Source organism: Hemitrygon akajei, chromosome 16 (genome assembly GCF_048418815.1).
Source record: "Hemitrygon akajei chromosome 16, sHemAka1.3, whole genome shotgun sequence".
Classification (NCBI taxonomy): domain Eukaryota; kingdom Metazoa; phylum Chordata; class Chondrichthyes; order Myliobatiformes; family Dasyatidae; genus Hemitrygon; species Hemitrygon akajei.
In genome coordinates, this window is record NC_133139.1 from 58575673 (window position 1) to 58590864 (window position 15192).

General features: G+C 41.4%; 1 protein-coding gene across 1 annotated transcript in view; it reads left to right on the top strand.

Annotated features, from left to right (window-relative positions):
* The window catches only part of LOC140740091 (UV excision repair protein RAD23 homolog A-like), a 62944-nt gene extending 48538 nt beyond the window's left edge, over positions 1 to 14406 (top strand). The window contains exon 9 of the mRNA XM_073068968.1: positions 13574 to 14406. Within this exon, the coding sequence (XP_072925069.1) occupies positions 13574 to 13687 (114 nt within the window). The 3' untranslated portion in view covers positions 13688 to 14406. The remainder of the gene's footprint in view (positions 1 to 13573) is intronic.
* The last annotated feature ends 786 nt before the right edge of the window (positions 14407 to 15192 follow it).

Sequence of the window (15192 nt, forward strand, 5' to 3'; positions counted from 1 at the left end):
CCACTCTTTAGCATGTTGGTCTTGAGCGTATTAACTGTCGGTTTGTGTACTTTGCCAAGGCACACCTCTCCTATCACCACCCAGCCCAGATCCAGGCGTTGGGTGAAGGGGGCATCGTGTGGTCCATTGACCTGCTGCCTGACCTTGTGCACCTGGAGAAGGTCACCCTTTTTTTGAAATAGTCTATTCTTGTATATACAGAATGGGGGGCAGAATAATGAGTGTAATCCCTTCTGTTGGGGAAAAGGTCCCTCCATATATCAATTAGACCAACATCCTCAAAAAATGTATTAACTTTCTTATATACGGATTTTGTTTCATAGGTTTTTCTATTGGTTTTTCTAATGTTGTTTGGAATTGTAAATTTGTCTCCCCCACATATCAGGAGACCTCCTGTTTCCGTTACCATAATATTAGAAATTTTCTGAGAGTAACTAATATCACTTCCTGGGGGTGCGTATATATTCAATAGAGTAACTGAATTTCCATCTATATTCCCCCTTACCAGAGTATATCTGCCCTCCTTATCTCTTATTTCGAATACTTTTTCAAAATTTAACTTGCTTGAAATAAGAATAGCAACTCCTTCCTATGTCCTGATTTATATTAGGAGAAAAACAAATTAGTGATCCCGAGGGAAATTGGGTTTCGTTACAGCTGCACCAACCAAGAACAGTGAAGAAATATCGCAATATAAAACCATAAATAATTAAATAATAATAAGTTAATCCTGCCAAGTGGAAATAAGTCCGGGACCAGCCTGTTGGCTCAGGGTGTCTGGCACTCTGAGGGAGGAGTTGTAAAGTTTGATGGCCACAGGTAGGAATGACTTCCTATGACGCTCAGTGTTACATCTCGGTGGAATGAGTCTCTGGCTGAATGTACTCCTGTGCCTAACCAGTACATTATGGAGTGGATGGGAGTCATTGTCCAAGATGGCATGCAACTTGGACAGCATCCTCTTTTCAGACACCACCATCAGAGAGTCCAGTTCCACCCCCACAACATCACTGGCCTTATGAATGAGTTTGTTGATTCTGTTGGTGTCTGCTACCCTCAGCCTGCTAGTAATGCCCTGACTAGTAATGTCACCCCTCCCCCTCTATCACATCTGAAGCAATGGAACCCCAGAATATTGAGCTGTCATTCCTGCCTCTTCTGCAACCAAGTCTCACTAATGGCTACAATATCATAATTTACTTTCCTGCAATATTTCTTGCATTGAAATATATGCACCTCAGAACATTAGTCCCACCATGCTCAACCTTTTGCTCGCTGACTATGAAGTCATAACAACATCTGTCTCCACAACCTCTCTACTATCTATCGTATCTGTTCTGGCACTCTGGTTCCCATCTCCATGCAACTCTAGTTTAACTCCAACCCATCCCCCATGCAGTACTGGCAAAATTTCCTGCAAGGATATTAGTCCCCATCCAGTTTAGGTGCAAACCATCTCATCTGTACAGCTCCCACCTTCCCTGGAAGAGAGCGCTATGACCCAAAAATCTAAAACCCTCCCTCTTATACAATAACAATATCTAAAGCCCTCCTTAGCCATGTGTTATATTGTATCATTTTCTTATTTCTGGCTCACTACTACGTGGTATGAGTAGCAATCCTGAGAACACAACCCTTGAAGTACTGTCCTTTAACTTAGCACCTAACAGCCTGAACTCATTTTGCAGAATCTCGATCCTCACACCCAGGAGGCAACATACCATCCAGGAATCTCGTTCTCGTCCACAGAATCTCCTTTCTGTTCCCCTAACTAACGAATCCCCTATTGCCACTGCTTGCCTCTTCACTCCCTTTCCCTTCTGAGCCAAGAACTAGACTCAGTGTCAGAGACCTGACCACTGTGACTTTGGTGTGCTAGGTCCACCCCATCCCTCCAATAGTATTCAAAGTGGTATAACTGTTGTTGAGGGAGATGGCCACAGGCATACTCTGCACTGGCTGTTAACCCCTTTCACCCTCCTGCCACCTAGTCTCCTGTGCCCTGTACTTCAGGTGTTACTACCTCTCTATATGACAGGTCTATCACCCCTCAGCTTTCTGAATGATCTGGAGTTCATCCAGTTCCAGCTCCAACTCCTTAACAACACACACAGAATGCTGGAGGAACTCTGCAGGCCAGGCAGCATCTATGGTAAAGAGTAAACAGTCGACATTTTGTGGCGAGACCCTTCATCAGAAGCTGCAGCTGGATGTACTTCTTGCATCCAGCAGGTGTAGTTGTTCTTGCCTTTCCATATCCCGCAAGAGGAACATTCCATTATCCTGTCTGGCATCCCTGCTGCTCTAGTTGTGCAATTATAAAGAAGGAAACAATAAATAAGCTGAAAAGATCTACCTACAGCCTTTTACCTTCTCTCACTCGCCTGAACACTCAAAGAGCTAAATCCTTAAAATCACCACTCTAACACTATCCACTCCAATGATACACACAAAATCCTGGAGGAACTCAGCAGGCCAGGCAGCATCTATGAAAAAGAATACAGTTGACATTTTGGGCCAAGACCCTTCAGCAGGACCCAAAGGGATTTCTAGCATCTGTAGATTTTCTCTTGTTCCTCTCCTTCTGTCTCTGCCATATTTTAATTTGCATGTACTAATGAGTTCCAATCTCTGAATGGCTGGTTTTCAAACACTTAAATTCTCATGAAGCACTGCTTTTTAATGCACACCCACTGACCTGATAATTAATAATGACTAGAGTCACCCATCTTGTAAAGACACCGCCCAGAAGAAATCAATGGCAAACCACTTTTCTAGAAAACATGTCAAGAACAAGATGGTGATGCCAAACTGAGTGAGTCACTCCTGTCACTCCTGATCTCTGATTGTTCTCACTGGAGTGAAGGAAGCTGAGGGGTGACCCAACCAAGATAAATAAAATTATGTGGATCGTGGATAGGGTAGATAGAATCTTTCTTTATGCCCATGGTAGGAGTATCAAGGACAAGAGGTTTAAGCTAAGAGAAAGGTAATATGAGGGGAATGTACAAAATGTTAGAGCAGGGGTGTCAAACTCATTTTAGGTCACGGGCTGGATTGAGCAAAATGCAGCTTCATGCGGGCCGGATCAGTCGGATGCGTGCGAACGCAGCTTTCGTTGCCTCCGTTTTCTCAGCCTGCTCTCATGTGTCTCAGTCTCTGCTATAACTACAAAGTGTTTCACTTTACAAATTCCGTTTCTTATGAAGAAGACTGCCGAGCAAGACTGCCGAATAAATACTAAAACCCTGAAAACCTGGTACCTGAATAAACTCAGCATTAGCCATATCATACGCCATAGGCGCTTCGATTACTGGGGCCAGCTTTAATAGTAATTAGATATTATCTCGCGGGCCAAAGCTAATTCCACCACGGGCCGGATTTGGCCCACGGGCCTTGAGTTTGACATATATGTGTTAGAGGAACTCAGCAGCTCAGACAGCATCTATGGAGAGAAATAGACATGATTGTTTAAAACATCGACTATTTATTCCCCTCTGTAGATTATTGCCTGACCTACTGAGTTCCTCTGGCATTTGTGTGTGTTTCTCTGGATTTCCAGCATCTGTAGAATCTCTTCTGTTAGTAATCTGAGGAAAAGGTTTTTTACACAGAGAGGGATTGATAACTGTACCTCACTGCCAGATACAACCATTATGTTGAACATAGTGCAAGGCATAGGAGGATATGGACCTATTATGGGCAAATGGGAGAGTATATGGTACTGTGCAAATATATCAGACACCCTGAGCCAATAGGCTGGTCCTGGACTTATTTCCACTTGGCATGATTAACTTGTTATTATTTAATTATTTATGGTTTTATATTGCTATATTTCTTCATTATTCTTGTTTTGTGCGGCTGTAACGAAACCCAATTTCCCTCAGGATCAATAAAGTATGTCTGTCTGTCTGACTGTATATAGTTAGGGTACCTAAGCATTTGCACAGTACTGTATTTGTCAACATGAAGTGGAGAGCGAGTTTGTAAATCTGATGGGAGCAAAAGATATTGGGAATGGTGAGGATGGAGCGCCACAGCAAGGTTGTGGGACAGGTGACAGAGAAGGAGAGCCAGGGGTGGGGTATGGTGTGGGTGCAGACAAACCAAACCCTGAGACACCAGGCAGGGTCATTTGATTCCTAACAATTGGTTTATTGGTTATTACAGAATATCTCTGATACTTCCTTCTTCCTCCCCTCCCCATTCCCCTTTTCCCCCCATGATTCCTCATCCTGCCCCCTTCCTGTGCTCAGTCAACAATAGAGACCCATATCTGAATCATGTTTATCAAGACTCACTATATCATGAAATTTGTTTTTTTTGTGTGGCAGCAGTATAGAGCAATACATAAAATTACTATAGTACTGTGCAAATGTCTTTGGCACCCTAACTGTAAATATGTGCCTAAGAATTTTGCGCTGCATTGTAGATGGGCAGAAAAGTTAACGTTTCTGTGCTGTGCTCTGTGACTACAATATCATTAATGGTGGCAAGGGTGGTCATAACGGAAATGATAGTTAGAAGTGAATTTGTAGATGAAACCAGAAGAATTAGTCATTAAGTCGTACATCACTGCAGCACAGAAAAAGGCCCTTCAACCTATCTATTCTGTGCCGAACTATTAATCTGTCTAATCCCATCGATTTGCACCTGGACCATAGCCCTCCATATTCCCCCACCCATGTCACTATTCAAATTTCTCTTAAAGGTTGAAATTGAAACCGCATCCACCACTTTTGCCAGCACCTTGTTCCATGCTCTCACCATTCACTGAATGAGGAAATAACCCTTCATGTTCTCCCTTGAACGTTTCACCTTTTATCCTTGACCTCTAGTTCTCTAGTTCTAGCCTCACCCAACCTCAGTTGAAATGGCCTGCTTGCATTTACCCTATCTATACCCCTCATAATTTTGTATAATGCTATCAGATCTCCCCTCATTCTTCTATGCTCTAGGGGATAAAGTAAAGTCATAACTTATTCACCCTTTCTCCATGACTCAGGTCCTCTGACAAAATCCTTGAAAATTTTCTGTGCACGATTTCAATTTTATTGACATCTTTCCTGTAAGCAGGTGACCAAATCTGCACCCAATAATCCAAACTAGGCCTCACCAATGTATTACAGTATCTAACTTCAACATAACATTCTGACTCCTCTACTCAGTGCTTTGATTTTAAAGGCCAATGTGCCAAAAGCTTTCTTTACGACCCTATCTATCTGTAATGGCACTTTCAAGAAATTATGGATTTATATTCCCAGATCCTTCTACTGCACTTCTCAGTGCCCTACTGCTCTTATTGAAAGTCCTACCCTGGCTTGTCTTCCCAAAGTGCAATATCTCACATTAATTGCATTATAGATGCTGTTTGGCCTGCTGAGTTCTCCAGCATTTTGTGTTTGTTGCATGGATTTTCAGCATCTGCAGATTTTTCTTCTGTTTTAAATTCCATCTGCCATTTTTTCAACACATTTTTCCAGCTAGTGCAGATCGTGCTGCAAGTTTTGGTGATCTTCCTTACTGTCCACTACACCCCTAATTTTGATGTCATTTGCAAATTTGCTGATCTAGTTTACCACATTATCATCCAGATTGTTGATATAGATGACAAATAATAATAAACCTAGCACTGATCTCTGCACATACCAATAGTCACTAGCCTCCAGTCAGAGAGGCAACCATTTACTACGACTCTTTGGCTGTTCTGCAAAGCCAATATCTAATCCAATTTACTACTTCATCATGAATACAAAATGACTGAACCTTCTTGACCAACCTCCCATGTGGAACCTTATCAAAGGCCTTGCTAAAGTCCATGTTGACAATATCCATTGCCTTGCCTTCATCAACTTTCCTGATAATTTCTTTGAAGACCTTTATAAAATTGGTAGACAACCAGACTGGACACAAAGGCATGTTGACTATCCCTAATCAGTCCTTGTTTATCCAAGTACTTATACATCTGGTCCCTTAGAATACCTTATAATAGCTTATACACCACTGATGTCAAGCTCACCAGCCTATAATTTCCCAGATTATTCTTAGAGCCTTTCTTAAACAACGGAACAAGATTAGCTATTCTCCAGTCATCCAGCACCTCACCTGTGGCTAAGGATGTTGTACATATCTCTTCTGGAGCCTCTGCAATTTCCACTCTAACAGCCCACAAGGTCTAAGGGAACATCTTGTCAGGACCGGGGAATTCATCCATTGTGATTTTCCTCAAGATAGCAAACACCTCCTCACTGTTGCTGTGCCTCGTTTTGATAGACTCTGGGTTCAGCTCCCGAGAAAATTCAAATGTAAAATATCCACTTAAGATCTCTTCCATCTCTTTTGACTACATGCATAGATGACCACTGATCTTCCAAAGGACCAATTTTGTCCCTTGCTATGGTTATGCTCTTAATATATCAGTAGAAGCCTTTGGGATTCTCCTTCACCTTTTCTGTTAGAGCAACCTCATGCCTACTTTTAGCTCTCCTGATAGTCTTCTTAGTTATTCTCTTGCAATTGTTATACTCCTCAAGTATGTCATTTGATCCTACATGCCTAAACCTCATTTGCATCTCCTTCTTCTTCTTAACCAGGACCTCAATATCTCTCAGAAATGAAGGTTTCCTAAACCTTGCCTTTTATTCTGACAGGAACATACAAACTTCGTACTCTCAAAATTTCACTTTTGAATACATTCCATTTACCAAGTACACAACTGCTAGAAAAAAAATCTGTTCCAACCCAAACTTGCTAGATCCTTTCTGATACCATCAAAATGAGCCTTTCTCCAATTTAGATTCTCAGCCAGAGGGACTTCTCCATAGTTACTTTGGTATTATGATCACTTGGTGCAGAGTGTTCTCCTAAACAAACTTCTGTCATCTGCCCTGACTTATTATCTAATACGAAATCTAGCATTGCATTCTTTCATTTAGCATCTAGTAATCCGCAGATGCAATCTCAATGACTCTTCACACAGATTTAGACCACCTGGACAACATCAGGATACAGTTCATTGACTACAGCTCAGCATTTAATACTACCATTCCCACAGTCCTGATTGAGAAGTTGCAGAACCTGGGCCTCTGTACCTTCCTCTTACAATTGGATCCTTGACTTTCTAACCGGAAGACCACAATCTGTGCAGATTGGTGATAACATCTCCACCTCAGTGACAATCAACACTGGTACACCTCAAGGGTGTGTGCTTAGCTCACTGTTCTACTCTCTCTGTACCCATGACTGTGTGGCTAGGCACAGCTCAAATGCCATCTATAAATTTGCTAATGATACAAGCATTGTTGGTAGAATCTCAGATGGTGACGAGAGGGCATACTGAAGCGAGATACGCTAACTAGTGGAGTGGTGTTGCAGCAACAACCTGACACTCAGTGTCAGTAAGATGAAAGAGCTGATTATGGACTTCAGGAAGGGTAAGACAAAAGAACACATACCGATCCTCATAGAGGGATCAGAAGTGGAGCAGTTTTAAGTTCCTGGGTGTCAGATCTCTGAGGATCTAACCTGGTCCCAACATATCGATGCAGTTATAAAGAAGGCAAGACAGCGGCTATACTTAATTAGGAGTCTGAAGAGATTTGGTATGTCAACAAATACACTCAAAAACTTCTATAGATATACCGTGGAGAGCATTCTTACAGGCTGCATCACTGTCTGATATGAGGGGGTTACTGCACAGGACTGAAAGAAGTTGCAGAGGGTTGTAAATTTAGTCGGCTCCACCTTGGGTACTAGCCTACAAAGTATCCAGGACATCCTCAAGGAGTGGTGTCTCAGAATAGCAGCATCCTTTATTAAGGACCTCCAGTACCCAGGGTATGCCCTTTTTTCACTGTTACCATCAGGTGGGAGGGACAGAAACCTGAAGGCACACACTCAGCGATTCAGAAACAGTTTCTTCCCCTCTGCCATCTGATTCTTAAATGAACATTGAACCCTTGGACACTATTTCACCTTTTTAACCATATAACCATATAACAGTTACAGCACGGAAACAGGCCATCTTGGCCCTTCTAGTCCGTGCTGAACGTTTACTCTCACCTAGTCCCACCAACCTGCACTCAGCCCATAACCCTCCATTCCTTTCCTGTCCATATACCTATCCAATTTTACTTTAAATGACAATATCGAACCTGCCTCTACCACTTCTACTGGAAGCTCGTTCCACACAACTACCACTCTCTGAGTAAAGAAGTTCCCCCTCGTGTTACCCCTAAACTTTTGCCCCTTAATTCTCAACTCATGTCCTCTTGTTTGAATCTCCCTACTCTCAATGGGAAAAACCTATCCATGTCAACTCTATCTATCCCCCTCATAATTTTAAATACCTCTATCAAGTCCCCCCCTCAACCTTCTATGCTCCAAAGAATAAAGACCTAACTTATTCAACCTTTCTCTGTAACTTAGGTGCTTAGATAACTTTTTAATATATACTATTTCTGTTTTTTTCCATGATATTTAATCTACTCAATATATGTGTACTGTAATTTATTTATTTATTTACTTTTCCATCTTCTGTACAGTATTATGTATTGCATTTAACTGCTGCTGCTAAGTTAACAAATTCATGCCAGTGATAATAAACCTGATTCTGTTTCTTTCTAGTTGGGACCTCTATGTACTGATTAAGGAAATTCTCCTGAACATATTTGACAATCTATTCATCCAGTTTTTTTTTAAAGTAGGGATGTCTCAGTCAATATGTGGAAAGTTAAGAACACCCACTAAGACAACCTTATGTTTCTTACAACAGTATTCAATCTCTCTACAAATGTGCTCTTCTAAATCGCATGGACTGTTGGGTGTTGGGTCTTTAATATAATCTAATCCTATCAATGTGGTTATCCCTTTCTTATTCCTCTGTTCCACCCATATAGCCTCAGTAAATGAGCTCTCCTGTTTGTCCTGTCTATGTACTCCCATAACATTTTCCATGACTGGTAATGCCACTCCTCCTTTAATCCCTCCTGCTCTATCACATCTGAAACAACAGTACCACAAAACATTGAGCTGCCAGTCCAGTCCCTCTTGCTACAATATCCACCTCTCCTACAATACTGCTTGATTGAAATATACACTACTCAGAACATTTGCCCCACCATGCTTAGACTTTCGATTCCTAACTTTGTATGTAGGCTTAAGTTTTTAGCCACAATCACTCCTCTATCTGCTCTGAAACTCTGATTTCCATCCCCCTGCAACTGTAGGTGAACCCCCCCCCCCTCCCGTGCAACTAACCTTTTGCAAGGATATTAGTCCTCCTGCAGTTCAGGTGCAAATTGTTCTGCCTGTGCAGTCATTTTCAGCCAAATGATTGAAAAATCTGAAGCCTCCATCCTGCACCATCTCTTAGCCACGTGTTAAACTGTAGGATCATACAATTTCTGGCCTCACTAGCATGTGGCATTGGTAGCAATCCCGAGATCACAACTCTTGAGGTCCTGTCCTTTAATAGCAGTTAACTTCCTGAACTCGCTTTACAGAACCTCATCACCTTTTCTACCCATGTAATTGGTACCGAAGTGGAGCATGACCTCTGGCTGTTCACTCTCCCACTTAAGAATGCCGTGGACTTGATCCAAGATGTCCCTGATTCTGGCACCTAGGAGGCAATATACCATCCGGGAATCTCAGTCTTGTCCACAGAACTTCCTCTCTGTTCTACTAACCAATGAATCACTTATCAATACAGCTTGCATCTTCTCCAGACTCAGTGCCAGACCACTGTGGCTTTCTTCTGCTAGGTCATTCCCCCCAACAGTACCCAAAGTGGTATAACTGTTGTTGAGGGGAATGTCCATAGAAGTGCTCTACACTGGGTGCCTATCCCCTTTCCCCTCCTGAAGGTCACCCAGTTACCAGTGTCCTGCATCTTGGGTGTAACTGCTTCCCTGTATGTCATGTTGAGCAATCTCTCAGCTTCTGGAATGATCCGGAGTTCATCTAGCTCCAGCTCCAATCCCTTAAAATGGACTGAAGGAAGCACTTTTTGCAGGTGTAGTAGTTAGGACATTGGAGGTCTCCCTTCCTTCTCACACCCCGCAAGAGGAGCATTCCACTACCCTGCCTGACATCCCAACTGTGCAATAAAAAAGAAATAAATAAAAGTTAAACCAAAAAGCTCTACTTGAAGTCTCTGTCTTTCCTCACCAAAGCCTCTATGAGCCAAAGTCACTATGAGCCACTCTAATACTAGCCCACTCACACAATGGCTGCTCCTCTTTAACTTAACTTCTTTTTATTGGACCTTGCCAAGTGCCTAATTATGCAGAATCCAATGTCACCTCGAGAACTGACACACAGAATGTCCTGACTGACCCCACTCACTTCTTTTGAAAACTCTGTCCTGCTGCACAATCCAACATTTCCTCGGGAACTATGGCACATAGAATTCTGCACCACTTGCACACTCCAGGCAGGCTGACCAATAAGTATATAACAACTAATGAATTGTTACTGACAAGACACAAGAGAGAATGCAGATGCTGAAAATCTGACAATATTTCTTTTTCTGTCCTATTGTTCCAGAGAAACTGGCTTGTCGGGCATCATTAGATCTATAGGCTCTTGCTTAATTATCTTGTTCAGGCAGACTGCTTAATAGCCCTTACCAATGTTCATCCTGCCCCTAATCAATAGGTTGCTGTCAAGAACAAGAATTGTGCATTACCTCTTCCACCAAACAGCTGAGTCACTACAAACCAGCAGTTGAACATTTTTAGTTTTTCCGTTCAATCATTGGCTTTGAAAATCAGTTATATTCAGTAGAATATTATAATTCTTCATTTAAATCAACACATTATATTTTGTCTTGGTAGAAGGAGAAAGAGTTTAAAACCTGTTTAAAATGTGATAGTTTTATTAATTTTACACAAGGATCTTTGGGAAGCTTAATGACGGGTGATGTTTCAGATTTGGTCATAAAGAAGTGTAAGGTTCAGGAAGGTGAGATTGGACAGCAATCTTCAAGGAATAAAGGAAGTAGCAGAGAACTTAAACAGTGAATCTGGAAGGCTTAAGTGGTCATTGAAATGTTCTTGTAAGTCATACTATGGCTGTGTAAAACTTTAGTCAGGCCACACTTGGTGTAGTGTATGCAGTTCTGGTTACCCCATTACAGGAAAGATATGGAAGCTTTGAAAAAGGAGCAGAAGAAGTTCACCGGGATGTTGGCTGGATTAGAGAGAGTTAGCTATAAGGAAACGTGGGAAAAACTTAGATTATTTCCTTTGAGATGTTGCAGGCTGATAGAAGTACAATGGTGCTAGAAAGTTTGTGAACCCTGTAGAATTTCCTCATATTTCTGCTTAAATATGACTTAACGTAATCAGATCTTCACTTAAGTCCTAAAACTAGATAAAGAGAACCCAATTAAACAAATAACACAAAAACATTATACTTGTTCATTTATTTATTGAGAAAAGCAATTGGATATTACATGGAAAAATGTATATGAACTAATGGGGTAATGCCTTCTTCAAAAGCTATTTGGAGTCAGGTGTTGCAATCAATGAGATGAGATTGGAGGTGTGGGTTGTAGAGGTGTCCTGCCCTATAAAAAAGATACACAAAGTCAGGTTATTGACAGAGCCTGCTCTTCGCAAGAAAGATCTGTTTATATGCACCTTGCCTCGATCAAAACAACTTTCCAAAGACCTTAGAAGAGTTGTAGAGATGCAAGAAGATGGAAAGGCTACAAAAGCATGTCTAAAGACCCGAGTGTTCATCAGTCCACAGTATGAGAAATTGTCTACAAATGGAGGAAACTCAGTACTGTTGCTACTCTTCCTAGGAGTGGGCACCCTTTATAGATCACACCAAGAGCACAGTGTGCAACATTGAAGGAGGTGAAAAAGAACCCAAGGGTGACAGCAAAAGACTTGAATAAATCTCTAGAACTTGATAAAGTCTCTGTTAATGTGTCCTTTATTAGAAAACCACTGAACAAGAATGAAAGGAAATCACGGAGGAAACCACCGCTCTCCAAACAAAAACATTGCTGTAAGTCTCAAGTTTGCAAAAGACCACCTGGATGTTCTACAATACAATGGGACAACATTCTGTGGACAGATGAGACAAAAGTTGAACTTTTTGGCAGAAATGCACATTGCTATATTTGGAAGAAAATGGGCACTGCACACCAACACCAGAACCTCATCCCAATTGTGAAGCGTGGTGGAAGGAGCATCATGGTTATGGCACACACAAAATGCTGGTGGAACACAGCAGGCCAGGCAGCATCTATAAGGAGAAGCACTGTCGACGTTTTGGGCCAAGACCCTTTATCAGGATGCTGCCTGGCCTGCTGTGTTCCACCAGCATTTTGTGTGTGTTGTTTGAATTTCCAGCATCTGCAGATTTCCTCATGTTTGATCATGGTCATGGGCTGCTTTGCAGCCTCAGGGTCTGGACAGCTTGCAGTCATTGAGGGAACAATTCAAAGTTGTATCAAGACATTTTATAGGAGAGTGTCAGGGTAGCAGTCTATCATCTGAAGCTTATTAGAAGTTGGATAATGCAACAAGACAATGATCTGAAAGATGAGTAAATCAACAACAGAATGGTTTAAAAAGAAGAAAGTTTGTGTTTTGGAAAGGCGAGTCAAATTACTGACCTTAATCCTATAGAAATGTTATAGAAGGACCTGAAGCAAGCAGTTCATGCAAGGAAGCCCGCCAACATCCCAGAGTTGAAGCAGTTTTGTAAGGAGGAATGGCCTAACATTCCTCCAAGCTGATGTGCAGGACTGATCAACAGTTACCAGAAATATTTGGTTGAAGTTATTGCACAAGGGTGTTGCACTAGTTATTGAAAGCAAAGGGTCACATACATTTCCAACAAATTTCCGACAAAGGGTCATTTCCAACAAATGCCATGTAATATTGGATCATTTTTCTCAAGAAAGAAATGAAGAAGTATAATGATTTTTGTGTTATTTATTTGATTTGGTTCTTATCTAGTTTTAGGACTTGTTTGAAGATCTGATCACATTTTAGGTCATATTTATGCAGAAATAGAGAAAATTGTACAGGGAACACACTCTTTCTAGCACACTGTATAGAAACGTGGAAGGCATATATGGGGAGATATGAGTATTGTTCGCAGAATGGTAATGTAGCTTTATGGTGAGAGATAGAAAATTTAAAGATGGACATGGAAGTTTCTTGTTATTGGAGAATGCTTGGTGCCTGGAACGTGCTGTCCGGGGAGATAATGGAAGCAGATGTGATGGTGGTGGTTAAGAGAAATGAAAAGATAGGAGATTGAAGGGTAGATGCATATTCAAAATTAGCGTCATCAGCACAGACATTATGGGTTGAAAGGCCAGTCTTGTACAGTTTTATGTTCGATGTTTAACCCTAAATGTCACCCTCCTTTAGGTCACCTCTTAAATGTTATTAAGCCATTGTCTTGGTTTTTCCTTTAGTCAGGCCACATTTAAGCTCGATGGCCTCTGTTGAAGCACCTGGGATATTTTATAGGATTCCAGATGTTATTTAAATACTTATTGTTTGGTGTAGCTGTTGGTTATATTACTGTTTCTCTTTTCCAGTTGAAAGCCCTGGGGTTTCCTGAAGGACTGGTCATCCAGGCTTATTTTGCCTGTGAGAAGAATGAAAACCTAGCTGCAAACTTCTTGCTGCAGCAGAACTTCGATGATGAATAATGAACTGGAAAGATTACCTTAGGCAGGTGGTAATCTACCCTCCCAGCTTTGTAAACCAGCTTTAACAAATGAAAGCTTTGTTCAGTTCTATTTGGTGAATAATGTGGTATAAATCACAGTAGAGATTATATATGACAGTTTATGTGGCAGCTAAAAACAGAACTAATTTTAATATGCTGCAAATTGGAGCAAGTGGGCAGGGGTTTCCTTCAATATTAGCATAAAGAAAAGTGTAAATACAATTTGTTCACTCAGTTTAAAGATCCTTTTGTTTTAATGTGATTTGATTAAAAATGTGACTGGGGAAACTGTACTGACTTCCTGAAGAGTGTCTCCATGTTTATGATTTTCAGAACAGTAGTCACACATTTGATGAGATGCAGGAGCCCAGGGCAAACTGGAACTTAATTTTAATTTGTATTGCTCTCAATAATGGCCATGTTTGGTTTTATATGTGTGTGTTTAATAAGAAATCTGGCTTCTGTGTCATCTGCACGTAACAAAGAAATCATAACTACATTGTAAGCTGGTTTATTCTTACACAGTGGCTGTGGTCAACTAGCCTGTGGGGATTATTTTTGTATTATCTCATGAAAGTGGATTCAGACTGATGGGATAAGACTTTGCTTTCTTCACTGCATCATATTGCTTTCTAATTTAGAAGGCATCCAATTATCAACAGTTGTTTCTGTGTAATTAAAAAAGGTTATTTTAATTAATGTAAGTATTGATATGAGTTTTTTTTTACTTGTGTGAATGGTGCTGTCTTTCAAACAAGATGTTAAACAAAGTCCATAGGACCATAAGACATAGCAGCAGAATTAGGCCATTTGGGCCAATGAGTCTGCTTCACCATTCTATCATTGCCTTCCTTAATTTTGGCATCAGTTATTCTGGGAAACATCTGTCTCAAATATCAAAATCCTTCTAGTCCTGACGAAGGGTCTGGGCCCGAAACGTCGACAGTGCTTCTCCCTATAGATGCTGCCTAGCCTGCTGTGTTCTACCAGCATTTTGTGTGTGTTGTTGTTTGAAAATCCTTCACATTCCTTGTTACACACACAAAATGCTAGTGGAACGCAGCAGGTCAGGCAGCATCTATAGGAAGAAGCACTGTCGACGTTTTGGGCCGAGACCCTTCGTTAGGACTAACTGAAAGGAAAGGTAGTAAGAGATTTGAAAGTAGGAGGGGGAGGGGGAATGCAAAATGATAGGAGAAGACCAGAGGGGGTGGGTGAAGCTGAGAGCTGGAAAGGTGATTGGCAAAAGGGATACAGAGCTGGAGAAGGGAAAGGATCATGGGACGGGAGGCCTAGGGAGAAAGAAAGGGGGAGGGGAGCACCAGAGGGAGATGGAGAACAGGCAGAGTGATGGGCAGAGAGAGAAAAAAAAGAGGAAGGGGGAAAAAAAACTAAATATATCAGGGATGGGGTAAGAAAGGGAGGAGGGGCATTAACGGAAGTTAGAGAAGTTAATGTTCATGCCATCAGGTTGGAGGCTACCCA